This window comes from Haemorhous mexicanus, chromosome 16, assembly GCF_027477595.1.
Source record: "Haemorhous mexicanus isolate bHaeMex1 chromosome 16, bHaeMex1.pri, whole genome shotgun sequence".
In the NCBI taxonomy this organism is placed as follows: Eukaryota; Metazoa; Chordata; class Aves; order Passeriformes; family Fringillidae; genus Haemorhous; species Haemorhous mexicanus.
In genome coordinates, this window is record NC_082356.1 from 1,770,284 (window position 1) to 1,784,156 (window position 13,873).

General features: G+C 52.3%; 1 protein-coding gene across 1 annotated transcript; it reads left to right on the plus strand.

The window, feature by feature from the left end:
* Positions 1 to 513: 513 nt before the first annotated feature.
* LOC132334537 (olfactory receptor 14C36-like) lies at positions 514 to 1,440 on the plus strand. The gene has a single exon (XM_059860644.1). The coding sequence runs from the start codon at positions 514 to 516 to the stop codon at positions 1,438 to 1,440; it is 927 nt and encodes a 308-aa protein (XP_059716627.1).
* The last annotated feature ends 12,433 nt before the right edge of the window (positions 1,441 to 13,873 follow it).

The window sequence follows — 13,873 nt, forward strand, 5'->3', positions numbered from 1 at the left end:
CTCCAGGCAGCAGAGAGCCAGACCAATGCTTGGCATCCCTCCATGTCCAGCTGCACAGGCAAAGAGCGAAGAGTTTGGAGAGATTGATTTTGAAACTGGAGTCTTTAAAAAGGCCACATTATTTTTAAGTGTAGTTTTAAATTTGTTCATCTTATACTCGAGGGAGGTGAAATGAGCAAAGGGCACCTGTGTGGGAACAGCAGGTCTGGCTGCTGTGGGAGCCCTGTTTTCCTCTGGCGTCCCCAGTGTTCAGGCTGAGAGCAATGCTAATAACAGGACTTCTGTCCCCTCTAAAAAAGACACAGTTACTTAGGAGCCCAAACCTAAACTCAAAAAAAAAAAAAAAAAAAAAAAAAAAAAAAAAAAAAAAAAAAAAGGAAATGAAATGAAAGGGAAAGGAAGAGAAGCAATTTTGAGTGATTGTGTAAGAAAACAATATAGGATTAACTCAAGGTACTTTGTCCAATTTGTCAGTGTTGTCTGTGAGCAGCTCACAATGCCCAGAGTGAAGAAATGTCCAACAGGAGCTCCATCAGCCACTTCCTCCTGCTGGCACTGGCAGACACGTGGCAGCTGCACCTCCTGCACTTCTGCCTCTTGCTGGGCATCTCCCTGGCTGCCCTCCTGGGCAACGGCCTCATCATCAGCGCCGTAGCCTGCGGCCACCACCTGCACACGCCCATGTTCTTCTTCCTGCTCAACCTGGCCCTCACTGACCTGGGCTCCATCTGCACCACTGTCCCCAAAGCCATGCACAATTCCCTCTGGGACACCAGGAACATCTCCTACAAAGGATATGCTGCACAGCTATTTCTAGTTTTCTTCTTCCCCACAGCAAAATTTTCCTTGCTCACAGTCATGTGCTACGACCACTACGTGTCCATCTGCAAACCCCTGCACTACAGGACCCTCCTGGGCAGCAGAGCTTGTGCCCACATGGCAGCAGCTGCCTGGGCCAGTGGCTTTCTCAATGCTCTCATGCACACAGCCAATACATTTTCCCTGCCCCTGTGCCATGGCAATGCCCTGGGCCAGTTCTTCTGTGAAATCCCACACATCCTCAAGCTCTCCTGCTCACACTCCAAACTCAGGGAACATGGAATTATTGTAGTTGTTGCCTCTTTAGCCTTTGGTTGTTTTGTGTTCATGGTTTACTCCTATGTGCAGATTTTCAGGGCTGTGCTGAGGATCCCCTCTGAGCAGGGATGGCACAAAGCCTTTTCCACCTGCCTCCCTCACCTGGCTGTGGTCTCCCTGTTCCTCAGCACTAGCATATTTGCTCACCTGAAGCCTCCCTCCATCTCCTCCCCATCCCTGGATCTGGCAGTGTCAGTTCTGTACTCGGTGGTGCCTCCAGCCCTGAACCCCCTCATCTACAGCCTGAGGAACCAGGAGCTCAAGGCTGCCTTGAGGAAAATGATCACAGATGGTTTTCAGTAGCAATAAATTGTCATTCTCCTGCATAGCTGTTATGATGTTACATATTTATGCTCGTTCTGTGCCATGCATTTTTTACTGCTGGCACAGTTGTTATATTTTTGAGAATTTGTTCACACCAAAATCTTTGATTATACATTTAAATTCAGTGTTTGTTTTTCCAGTGGCACCCAGTGACTGTATAAACCAGGAGCTGTACTTCTACTACTACATTGAAGAACTGTGTATTGCCATGTGTGCCTGACATCTTTCCTCCCTGGCTTTTCTGGAGCTGTAGGGTTGGTGCTTCTGGGAAGAGCTGGAGGAGAAAATGGAACCCCAGTGCTCCTCACTGCCAGGGAGCCCCAGGGCTTCTCCTCCATAATCTCCCCTTCCTTCACTGCCACACTCCCCTTCAGAACCCCTGTGCTGGTTTAGGGCCTCAGGGCTCTGCCAGCTCAGTCCCTGTCCTGCTGTGTGCCTTTCCAGGGACTGCAGGCAGGGACAGGTTGTGGGCACTGCTGGGACAGAGCTGGGCTCTGCAGCAGCATTTCCATCATGCAAGGGCATCTCCCCAGTGCAGGGCCTGAAAGCTTCAATCTCCTTCCCAGTTACTCTCAGGGATGTGCCCAGCACAGTGCCCTGGAGAGGAAACCAGCAGTGCCCAGCAGAAGTGTGGCAGTGATCAGGGTGGGGGCTGTCCCAGCAGTGCAAAGCCAGCACTGCTACAGCAGTGGCCTCTCACCCCAGGTCACAGAGGTTCTTCTTCTCTCCATGGAGGGACATCAAGTGCCCGGGTCAGGAGTCTGTGTCTGCAGTGCATGGACACTCCACAGCCCTGAACATCCTGTGTGTGTGAGGGGACATAAACCCAGTGAGCACAAACTCCTTCAGCTGCTCCTGGACTTTCCAGAGAGTAAAATCCCCTGGGAACCCCTGAGTGCAGGGCTGGGACGAGCTCCTGAGCACAGAGCTCCCTGTGTCCATCCCTCTGGCCGTGGGGCACCTCAGGCAGGGCAGAGCAGGGCAGGGTGACACCCGCAGGGCAGAGGTCCCTGCCAGGCTCTGGCAGTGGCAGCAGAGCCCAGGGAGCCCCTGCCCGTGCTGCAATGAACTCTGTGTGTGTGTGCAAGGGAAGGACTCGTGTCCCTGGGCAGCCCTGGGGCTGGGAGGAGGGCATGAGCCCAGCTCAGGGGTGGGCACCTGGCAGAGCCCTGACATTTCTGGCTGTGCCCATAAGAGAAGAGTTGGGCAAGGTGACTGTGGTTAAACCCCTCTGGCCATCAAGTGACAGCCAAGTGTCTCTGTCACTGTCCCTCCTTCATCAGAAAACAGGAGAAAATAAGGTGAAAACATTGGGGGTCATCATAAAGAGAGATTAATACTGGAGGGACCAAAAAGCAAAGGCCAAATGCAGAAGCAAGGAAAACCATGGGAAAACAAGAGTTCAGCACCTGTAGTGGTTGCTTTGGAAGACAAATGTATTAATACAGAAAATCCAGAGACCTTCTTGTCCCCCTCATTTCCCTGCTGATCTGGACATCACATGGAATGGAAGAGCCCTTGGGTCAGTCCAACCAAGCTGTCCCATCCCTGTGCCCCCAGGAACACCTGCCCACCCCCAGCCCATTGGGGGAGCAGGTTGCAGAGAAGCCTCATGTGGGGCGAGCCCTGCTCAGGGACAGCCAAAGCCTTGGGCTGGGACCAGCCCTGCTGCAGCCACAAGAGCCAAGCACAGCAGGACAGGGGTGCTCTGGGCAAAGGGAACTCCATCCTAGCCACACCCAGGCCAAGGGGGCTCAGGGGGCTCTTCCCACCTCTGCTATTCCACAATTGAATGAATCTTTTCCTTGGAGAGCTCTTTGAAGAGACAATTGCCAGAGAGGCAGAAGCAGAGCTATAAAATGCTCCAGTACAAACACAGCAGCTCCTGTGAGGAATGAACCCTCCCAGGGCAGTGCTGTGGCAGGAGCAGCACCCAGAAGGAGGGGGATGAGCTCAGTGCATGTGTGTGTGTCCCCAGACACAGAGGGTGAGGGTGGGCAGAGGTCAGGGCAGGGCTGGCAGTGGCAGGGCAGAGCCTGGAGCAGTGAGATCAGAGTGTGCAGCCTGCAGGGACACAGCAGCAGCTGTGGGACAGCGCAGGACAAGCTGTGCTGGACATGGCCAAGGGTGCTGGCGGGGCTTGCAGTGCCCAGGAGAAGCCACATCTTGGTGCCCTGGGCACAGCAGGGTCTGTGCCACCAAGGGCTGGGAGGAGACACCTTGTCCTGAGGCACTGGGGCCTCCTGGCACAGCCCCAGCCAGGCTGGGCACTGTCAGCCCCTTGTCCTGCCTTCAGCATCCCCCCCTGCCCTACATCCCAGTGGCCTCAGGGATCTGCTGGAAGGAGTCCCTGGGGAGCCTTGCTCAGGAATGGCCCTGGGGGCTCCTTAATGCTCCCAGGGACTTTGGGTTTTGCTTTTGCCTGGGAGTCTCTGAGAGGTTTGTGCAATCGTGGCCTCCGGTTCTCTTCTCTAAAGAGTCCAGAAAGAGCCTGTGTTGGTGATGGACCTCACTGGACTGACACTGAAACTGCATGAAAAACAGAAGCTCCAACAACACCTTACAGAATTTAGGCATTACTTTATTTTTGCCAGGATGTCATTGCGGCCATCACATGCAATAGAAATTATTCCATCCACACGTGTCCGGGTTCCACAGTGAAAATCATTCCATCACACATTGTTCTTTACTACACTTCTCACATATTTATACAGAAAAAACCCAAAGAAATTAATGTTCTTTGCTCTCAAATTATCCAATTCTTAGTATTCCATCTGCTATTGCTGATTGATCCGTTCGCCTTTGATGTCAATTAAGTCCTCATTCTTTGATTCCCTTCTCAATCTTTTCCCAGACCAGGTGTCTCTGCACACTGGGGGTGATGTTCATTAATGTTCATTTACCTCCTGTGCATCTTCCGGCCACTCCCAATCTGTAGATGTTAAGCTCATCAGGCCTCACCCAGCCTTGGTGAACAGTCTTCTGAAGAGAAACTTCAATTCCCCTCTACCTGGGCAAACAAACCCCTGACTGAAGTTACGTTAAAAGAAACCAGAAGTTGTATCGTTTCTGATAATTCCATTAGGTTCCATAGTGTCACAGTGCTCTCCTTGGCTCCATGAAGCCACGCAGTGTCACATCGAACCTGGGTTCCACCAAGCCCTGCGGTGTCACCCTTGACCCTTGGTTCCATGAGGCCACACAGTGTCACCGTGGCTCCTTGGTTCCATGAGGCCACACAGTGTCACCATGGCTCCTTGGTTCCATGAGGCCCCACAGTGTCACTGTGGCTCCTTGGTTCCATGAGGCCCCACAGTGTCACCCTTGCTCCTTGGTTCCATGAGGTCCCACAGTGTCACCGTGGCTCCTTGGTTCCATGAGGCCCCACAGTGTCACCGTGGCTCCTTGGTTCCATGAGGCCCCACAGTGTCACCGTGGCTCCTTGGTTCCATGAGGCCCCACAGTGCCACCCTTGCCCCTTGGTTCCATGAGGCCCCACAGTGTCACAATGGCTCCTTGGTTCCATGAGGCCCCACAGTGTCACCATGGCCCCTTGGTTCCATGAGGCCCCACAGTGTCACCCTTGCCTCTTGGTTCCATGAGGCCCCACAGTGTCACAATGGCCCCTTGGTTCCAGTGGTCCCACAGTGTCACCGTGGCTCCTTGGTTCCATGAGGCCCCACAGTGTCACCATGGCTCCTTGGTTCCATGAGGCCCCACAGTGTCACCGTGGCTCCTTGGTTCCATGTGGGCCCCCAGAGTCACAACAGCCCCTTGGTACCATGGCCTAGTTTTTGGCAGTGGTGGGGCACAGGGATGGCTCCTGTGAGAAGCTGCTGGAAGCTTCCACCGTGCCTGGCACAGCCAATCCCTGATGGCTTCAAGGATGGACCTGCTGCTGGCCAAGGCTGGGCCAGTTACAAACGGTGGTAGCGCCTCCGTGATAACAGATTTAAAAAGAAACTAAAATAGAGATTGTCGTGCAGTTTTAACTCCAGTCAGAAAAGAGCAGAGGGAAGACATGTGAGAAGAACAACTCTGCAGACATCAAGGTCAGTGCAGAAGGAGGGGGAGGAGGTGTTTCAGGCACTGGAGACCCAGACACCCTGTAGGAGAGCCATGGAGAGAGGGCCCCTGCTCCCAGGCTGGAGCAGCCTGTCCTTGGAGGAATGCACCCCATGGAAGAGTGACCCATGCTGCAGCAGTTTGGGAAGGACTGCTGTCCCTGGGATGGACTCACACTGCAGCAGTTTGCAGAGGGCTGTTGCCCCTGAAATGGACTCACATTGGAGAAGTTCCTGCAGAACTGCCTCCCTCGGGAGGGACCTACGGTGCAGCAGGGGAACCACCCCTCTCCGTGAGCAAGGGCAGAAGCCATGGGTGATGAACTGACCATAACCCCCTTTCCCTGTCTCCCTGCACTGCTGGGGTAGGAGGTAGAGCTGGAAGGAGGGAGGAGAGGGGCTTATTTTATTTCCCCTTTTCCTGCTCTGAGTTTGTTAGTAATAAATGAATTTCATATCTCTAAGTTAAGCCTGTTTTTCCCAGGACAGTATTTGATGAGTGATCTCTCCCAGTCCTTATCTCAACCCATGAGCCCTTTATTAAATTTTCTCTGTCCTGCAGAGGGGAGTGAGCGAGCAGCTCTCATGGATGCCTGGCATCTGGCCTGGGTCAGCCCACGACACCTTGGTACCACAGGGTCACAATGGACCCTTGGTTCTAAGGGGTCTCACTGGTTCCATGAGGCCCTGCAGGGCCACTTAATTCAACAAGGCCTCAAAGTTTCACAGTGGTCTCCAGGATTCCATGAGGCCCTGCAATGTCAAACTGGACCTTTGGATCCATGGGGGCCCACAGTGTCACAATGGGCCCTTTTGGTTCTACAGCATCACAATGGCCCCTCGGTTCCATGTGTCCTGCACTGTTCCATGGATCCTTAGTGCCATGGGTTCCTGTAGTGTCACAAGGGTCTCCTTGGTTTCATGGTGCCACATGTTGCCATAATTTCCATGGTATCACAACTGCCCCTGAGCCCCAAGAGGCCCCATAGTGTGACAGTGGCCCCTTGCTTCCATGATGCCTTGTAGTGTCACAATGGTGTCCATGATTCCATCAGGCCCTGCAGTGTCACCATGGACAGTTGGTTCAATGACGCTCCCCAGTGTCACCGTGGCCCCTTGGTTCCACAGAGCCCCACTGTGTCACTATGGTCCCTTTGGTTCCAAGGCTCAGAAGTGCCAGAATGACCCTTTGCTTCCATCAGGCCTTGAAGTATCAAAATGGTCACCATGGTTTCATGAGTACCCCCCGTGTCACAAGCGACTCTTGGTTCCCTGAAGTTCTTCAGTGTCACAATGGGCCCTTGGTTCCATGAGGTTTGGTAGAGTCGCAGTTGACTCTTGGTTCCATGAAGCCTTGCTGTGTCACAATGCCCACGGTTCCATGAGTTTCCATGGTGTCACCACGGTCTCTTGGATCCCCAGTATCACCATGGTCTCCTTGGTACCATCCAGGCCTTGTAACAAGAGACAGTGAGCCATTTTGTGCCTTGCTAATGAAAGGCTGCAGAACTCATGGTTGTGAGGCTGTTTCACTGGTAAGAAACAATAAATACCTGAGTCTGAAATATCATCTCAAGTACCTTCAATCCCAACCTCAACAGAGGCAGAAAATACAAACACAGATTCCACAGTAAATCAAAAACAGGGACCATATTTTGAATGCAGGCAAAATGAATTCAAGTGCATTCAAATGCACTCGATATGATGGGGAGCTGATATTCCCCTATTCCAAGAGTGAACTTAATAAGGGCTGACTAATTAAGGAATTACAGAGAACCACAGTATGAGAAAAGCAGGTGGCATAGGTAATTCTGGGATAGGGAGACCAGAAAGCAAGACCAGATGAACCACTGTAGCCGCCACCAAGAAGATCACGTTCACATGCTGTGGGCAGCAACCCCATCAGGCCGTGTCACGATCCGCTGGGACAAGGGGGGTCCTGATGGTTCGTTTTACCGATCTCAGATTTCAAACACACACAGCAGGGGACTTTCAGTATTAACCAAAACAAATGCACCTTTTATTGAGTGCCCAGAGCAGATGTGATAGAAGGATTAGAAAGGAGATAAAGGACAGAGAGAGAGAGAAAGGGGGGGGAGATGAATAGCTACCAATATAGACACGAAATCCTCGTGGTCCAGCCAACAGATCCATCTTGAAACCTCGGGGAGAATCTCAAAGTCTTTGGTTAACTTGGGGTCTTTTATAATCTACTGCCGGGAGGGGAGCAGGACGGCACATTGAGGGAACAGGTACAGGACAGTGGAGAATGAGTCCCTTGAGAACAGGTTGTCACGATCCGTCCCTATGAATGGGTTTCATGATGGTTCGTAAGGGATCTCAGGGTGCAAAAAGAACCAACACGGTACAGGGGGGTGTTGCAGCAATAATCCAAACAAATGCACCTTTATTGAATGACCACAGCAAAATGCGATGGAGGGATTAAGGGAGAGAAAGACAGAGAAAGAGAGAGAGAAAGAAAAAGGGGAATATAGCTACCAAACGTAGAGACAAAGTCCTTAGGTCCAGTCCAGTTGAGGATCTGCCTGTTACGTTGGGGAGATCTCCGAGATGCAGTCCATCTGGACTCCAATTATACACTTTTTGTTGAGGGGGGAGGGGGATTATTTCAAAACTGAATCCATTGTATCATCTGGTAAAATAATGGTATTTGGAAAAGGGGTACACACAGTTTATATCAGTGGGCAAGGGCTATTGTTTTCGTGGTCCAATGCCCACACCTGCAACATCCATCTTGCTTTGGTCAGCTCGCCTCCCCCGCGCACCTCCCCGGGCTGGGGGCTTCAGTCCCAGTCCTTGGGGAGTGTAGGAGCGGCCTTTCTCACGTGGGGATTTCTCAGGTTTTTCTCTGGTGGAGAGGCTTCTGTCATCTCAGCTTGTCTGTCACAGTGCTTGCAGATGAACAAGAGGGGTCTTCTGTGGGAGACCACTCAAAAGCTCAGGAGAAGTTCAGCCAGGCCAAGAGGTGGGACAGCTTCCAAGGCTATTGTTGCAAAAAGGGCTCAGTGCCCCTTCTTTTCATTGGGCTCAGTGTAGCATGCAGAAAAATGCACCTGTGGAAACAGTAACTTAGCAATTCCTTCAGGTCTTAGAGCCCCTGGCTTGGCAGGGAACTTTCCACTGTAGGGCCAGGAATGGGACAAAGGGGGTCTTCTGAGCGATCTCTCAGTGACAGTTGTGAGGCAGATTGGAGGATATTTCAGACAGACTCTCTCACAGGTACAGACAGTCCAGTTCTGAACAGGACAAACCGGTGCCAGCAGTGAGCGGGGCCCGTGGTTTCAGGACTGGTTCCTATGGGAAACATCCCGCTCCCAATGGCAGACATCCCGCTTCAGTCAGCCCAGCCCCCCTGTTAGAATTTTAAGGATCTCAGTCTCAGTCCTTGGGAAGGACTTCAATCTCCGTCCTCGATGGTGGTTGTGAGGCAAATGAGGGATCTTTGGACTCTCTTACAGACTGACATCCCAAAGCCTAAAAAAATTATACATTTTGCCTTAAAAAAAATGCATTGAATTACTAAAATTATAATTATTTTTTATTTATATTAGTATTATTCTATGTCTCTATTACCAAATTTCAATATTTATATTTAAAAATCCATACATTTTTAGCAACCAAAAATTTATTGGTCATTGTGTGGTGGAACCTGGTGTGTTTTGTTCATGTTCTGTTCACTAAAGGGCTAAAGATAGAGGGAATAAAACACTTAGACCTAAAACCACGTGTAACCAAAACCGCATACAATCACAAGTATATTTTTGCCTAATAAATGCTTGCTTAAAATATTTTTGCTTAATAAATGCTCAATAAACCATAAGTTCTAGAATTTTAGGTATGACCACGAGATGAGGAGGAGTCGACCGGAGGACGACCGAGGAAGACTAGCAGCCTTCATCAGACAACGACCAGCAGAGGAGGACCCCTTAGCACCAAGAAGACACGTGCGCAGAGAACTTTCTGGACACGTCCCCAACGAGAAGAGATACAGTATAAAAGTTAGACTGTATCGAACAGTGGGTGCGGCAGTCCTTGGCGAGCGGAGGCTCCCCTGTCGCCAAGCGCTGATTTTGCTTATGCCTTGCTTGCTGTAATTAAGAAATTCCAATTGGACTAAGCTTATTGGAGTTTGCTTCAATTCATAACAATTGTTTATAAGTAACACAATTTCCTTAATTAATTCATGTCTATTGGCTATATATTTCTTACTCTTTATGGAAACTAGTAATATTTGTAGTCCTTTTGGCATCACTTTTATCATCTTTTTCTCCGATAGTGTCAAGGGGAGGAACTTTGGGGTGCCTGGAGACATTTCTGGGGCACATTTGGGGCTGTTTTAGGTCTGGGGAGGGAATTCAGAGAGAACTTGAGGGTCTGGAGGACACTTGGGGGAGCCGGGTGAGAACTTGGAGCGGGCACTCAGGGATTCTGAGGGACACTTCGGGGTCCGGGGCAGCACTTGGGGGTCCAGGGGAGCCCTTGGAGGTCAGGGAGGAGAATTTGGGGCCCTTCGGGGTCCGGGCGGGCGCTTGGAGGACTCGAACGGGGCTCTCTGGGGCGCGGGGGGTGATGGGAGCTGTAGGCGCGGGTATCATTCGGTTTAACAGGGCCGCGGAGCATCACGGGAGTTCGAGACGCAGCTGCAATGGCTCTCGCCGGGGCACGGTGCATGACGGGAGATAAAGTCCCTGCTGGGCAGTTGGAGCATGACGGGAGCTGTAGTCCCGGAAGTGGCTCGAACACGATGTTAGGCGGTCCGGGAAGGCTCTTGGGGGACACTTTTGCGTCCGAGCCGCGACTTGAGGTCCTCGGAGGAGCTTAAGCGGCTCGGGACCCCTTGGGGGGGAGCTCAGGGAGCTCTATCCGTGCTCCTATGGGCGCGGCGCGCGGCAGGAGTTTTAGCCGCGGGACTGTGTTCTGAGGGGGCTCTGGGGCCGCGGGAGATGAGATGAGTTCCCAGAAATGGCTGGGCCGGGCATCTGTGGGTGCGGGTGCACTCAGGGGGGTCCGGTGACGCTTTCGGGGCGTCCCGAATGGGCGCTCAGGGGGCACTGAGGGATCCTGGAGGGTCTGGGGGACACTCAGGGGACAGATGGGGGCAGATCACGGCGGGGGGGGGGGGGGGGGGGTATGTCTTTGGAGCGCGGGGCATGACGGGCGGTGTAGTCCCGGCTCCAATGGGGCTCAATTGAGCCGCGGGGCATGACGGGAGTTGTAGTTTAAAATAGAAGACGGCGGCCATGCTAGGCACCGCCCCTGAGACACCGATCTCTGGTGCTGATTGGCTGCGCGAGGTGATAGGCGGGAGCCTCGGCAAATGGGAGGCGGTGGATGCGGGAACAGCCCATTCACCCCCTCCAGTCCCTCCCACTACAACCCAGTTCACCCCCAGTACAGACCAGTACAACCTCATTACAGACCAGTTCATCCCAAGCAGAACCCAGTACAACCCCAGTGCCCCTCCAGTCCCTCCCAATACACCTGAGTTTATTCCCAGTCCCTTCCAGTTCCCCCCCAGTGTCATCCACAGGATGCCCCAGTGTCCCCAGTCTTCCCCACCGTGTTCCCAGTGTCCACAGTTTGTCCCAGTCCTCCCCAGCGTCACTCCCACTATGCCCCAGTGTCACCCACAGCTCAAGGCACAGCTTCTGTGATCAGGCCAGAGCTCCTGAGGAGAGACCCTGGGTCAATATCAGTCACAGAATGCTGCAATCACCTCTGCTCTAAAGAGAAATAAAATTAAATACATCCTTTCAAATAGGAATGTGTATTTCTTACAAGGTCTTTGAAATCTTTCTCCATAACTGGACTAGGAAAACTTTAATGACCCTCTCAGGGATGGTGTTGTTTACATCAGACTCAGTCCCTGAGAGAGTGTTCAAAAAGCTACTCAAAAACTCAAACTTAAATTTAAACCCTGAAGGTTCTTGAAGTTTTAATGGGTCCCACTGAGGGACACGACTGAGAAAGCGTCCCCAGGTTCCAGTTAGAGCAGAACACTGGAGGCAGTGATGACAGCTGGGGACAAACAAGGCCAAGGTGTCTCTGGGGCTGAGCAAAGCTGGATGTGTTTCAGGAATGCAAAGGGCCAAGGCCTGAGCCCCAGCCCCTGGCCAGGCAGATCCTGTCCCTCCCTCCTTGCTCAGGGCTCTTCCCAGGATGGGCACTGGCATGTGGGGATGTGCAGTGCCAAGGGCAGGAGCATGGGGCGGCCCCTGCCAGGCTGCTGAGCAGGGACAAGGAGGCCATGAGGCCCCAGGCCTGCAAAGGTCACTTGTCTCCTGCTCCTGGCTCAGGCCCAGGCCCAGCAGCCATGGCCAAAGTGCTGCCCAAGTTGGCTCTGTCAGGGCCTGGCAGCTGCTGCCCATGCCTGTGCCCTGTGCAGCCCAGGCTGTGCTACGGTGTCCCTGCCCTGCGCCTCTGTCCCTGCAGGCTGTGCTCATCCCCCGGCTGCCCCACCTGGCTGGCCCCTTCCTTTGCTGACAGCTCTGCCTCCTGCCTGCCTCTGCCTGCCCACACAAAGCCTTGGGCTGACCCAGACTCCTTCTGCAGGATGCATTGTACCACAGCCCTGCTCTGGTGCCTGGTTCCTCTCTTCTGTCCACTCTGGGCCTCCCCAGGTGCATTTGTGGTATCATTTCTCTATCTGGCTCTTTCCCACTATGGAGAAAAAGCTCCACCACTTATGAATCCACCCTTCAAGCCCTGCCAAGCCACTCCTGGTCTCTCCTCAGTCTCTTCTCAACTGGGACCAGGCACATCAACCTCCATGGGTTATGTTCTTGAGGCCTGCAAGCCCCAGCTTGGGAGATCTTTGGGCCCTCTCCAAGGTGTTTGCAAATGAAAACATTCTGCTCATATGTCACCGACATGTTTTAGGAAAAATCCTTTCCTTAGGATTTTTCCCTCCTGAGAAGCTGAGAGGCCTCAGGAACAAACTGTAAACAATTCTTATCTGCTGCTGTGGAATGCAACAGGGGGAATCTGTGATTGGTCTCATCTGGTTGTTTGGAATTAACGGCCAACCACAGTTCACCTGTCCAGACCGTCTCGGTCCGAGACAAGCCTTTGTTATTCATTCCTTTCCTATTCTTAGCTTAGCCTTCTGATGAAATATTTTCTCTCTGTTCTTTTAGTTTAGTTTTAATATATTTTCTATCATAAAATAATAAACCTAGCTTGCTGATACATGGAGTCAATTTTCTCGTCTCTTCCCTCATCCTGGGACCCTTGTGGACAATACTACACTCATAGTCTAAGAACAGCACCAGAGGCCAAGGCCAGGCAGAGGTGTCTGTCTTGGCAGCTTTTGTCTGGGAGCAGTCCTGGGATAGATGGAATTTTGGCAACCAAATTCCAATTTCTGCCATGGCCCCAGGACAAGAAGGCTGGTTCTTTTCTATAGGAAGGAAGGCACAGAGCCCTGTTGCTTCTGAGGCAGATGAGATGTGACCACCAGAGGCCAAGGCCAGGCAGAGGTGACAGGTTTTTGTCTGCAACATACCCTTGCATACAGGAAATTTTTTAGGGCGAGTACCAATTTTCTCCATGGGTGTCTGAGTAGAGAGGAAATTCTTTTACACAGGAAGGAAAGCATGGAACCCCAGTGGTTCATGGGCAGATGAGAGGCAGCCCTTGACATTCCAAGATCAGCCAGACCTGTCAGGTGGCCTCTGGGAGGCCAAATCAGCCAGAGCTGTTCAATGTTCCCCTGATTCCACAGGGCCCCACAATGTCCCAGTGGTGCCCTTGCTTCCGTGAGGCCCTGAGGTGTCACAGTGGCCCCTTGGTGACACAAGGCCCTGAAGGGTCTTAATGGTCTCCATGGTTCCACGAGGCCCCACAGTGTCACAGTGGTCTCCACAGGAAGGAAACAACCGAGCCCCAGTGTTCCAGGGGCAGATGAGCAGCATCCACCAGAGGCCATGGGCAGCCAGATTAGACAGAAGCTTTTTTCTGGGAGCAATTTCTGGATATAGGGAATTTTAGAGACGGAACACCAGTTTCAGCCATGGATGCCGGGAGGAGAAGGACGGTTCTTTTCCATAGGAAGGAAAGCATGGAACACCAGTGTTTCAGGGCCAGATGAAAGGCAGCAATCAGAGGCTAAGGCCAGCCAGACCTCTCTGTCCTGGCAGCTTTTGTCTGAAAGCAGCCCTTGGATACAGGGAATTTTGCAGATGGAATCCAAATTTTGGCCATTTCTGCGTTGATAAGGACAATTCTTTTCCATAGGTAGCAAAGCACAGAGCCCAAGAGTTTCAGGGGCTGAAGTGGCCAGAGAAGGCTCCTGAGAGGCCAAACCAGCCAGACCTGTTTGTCCTGGC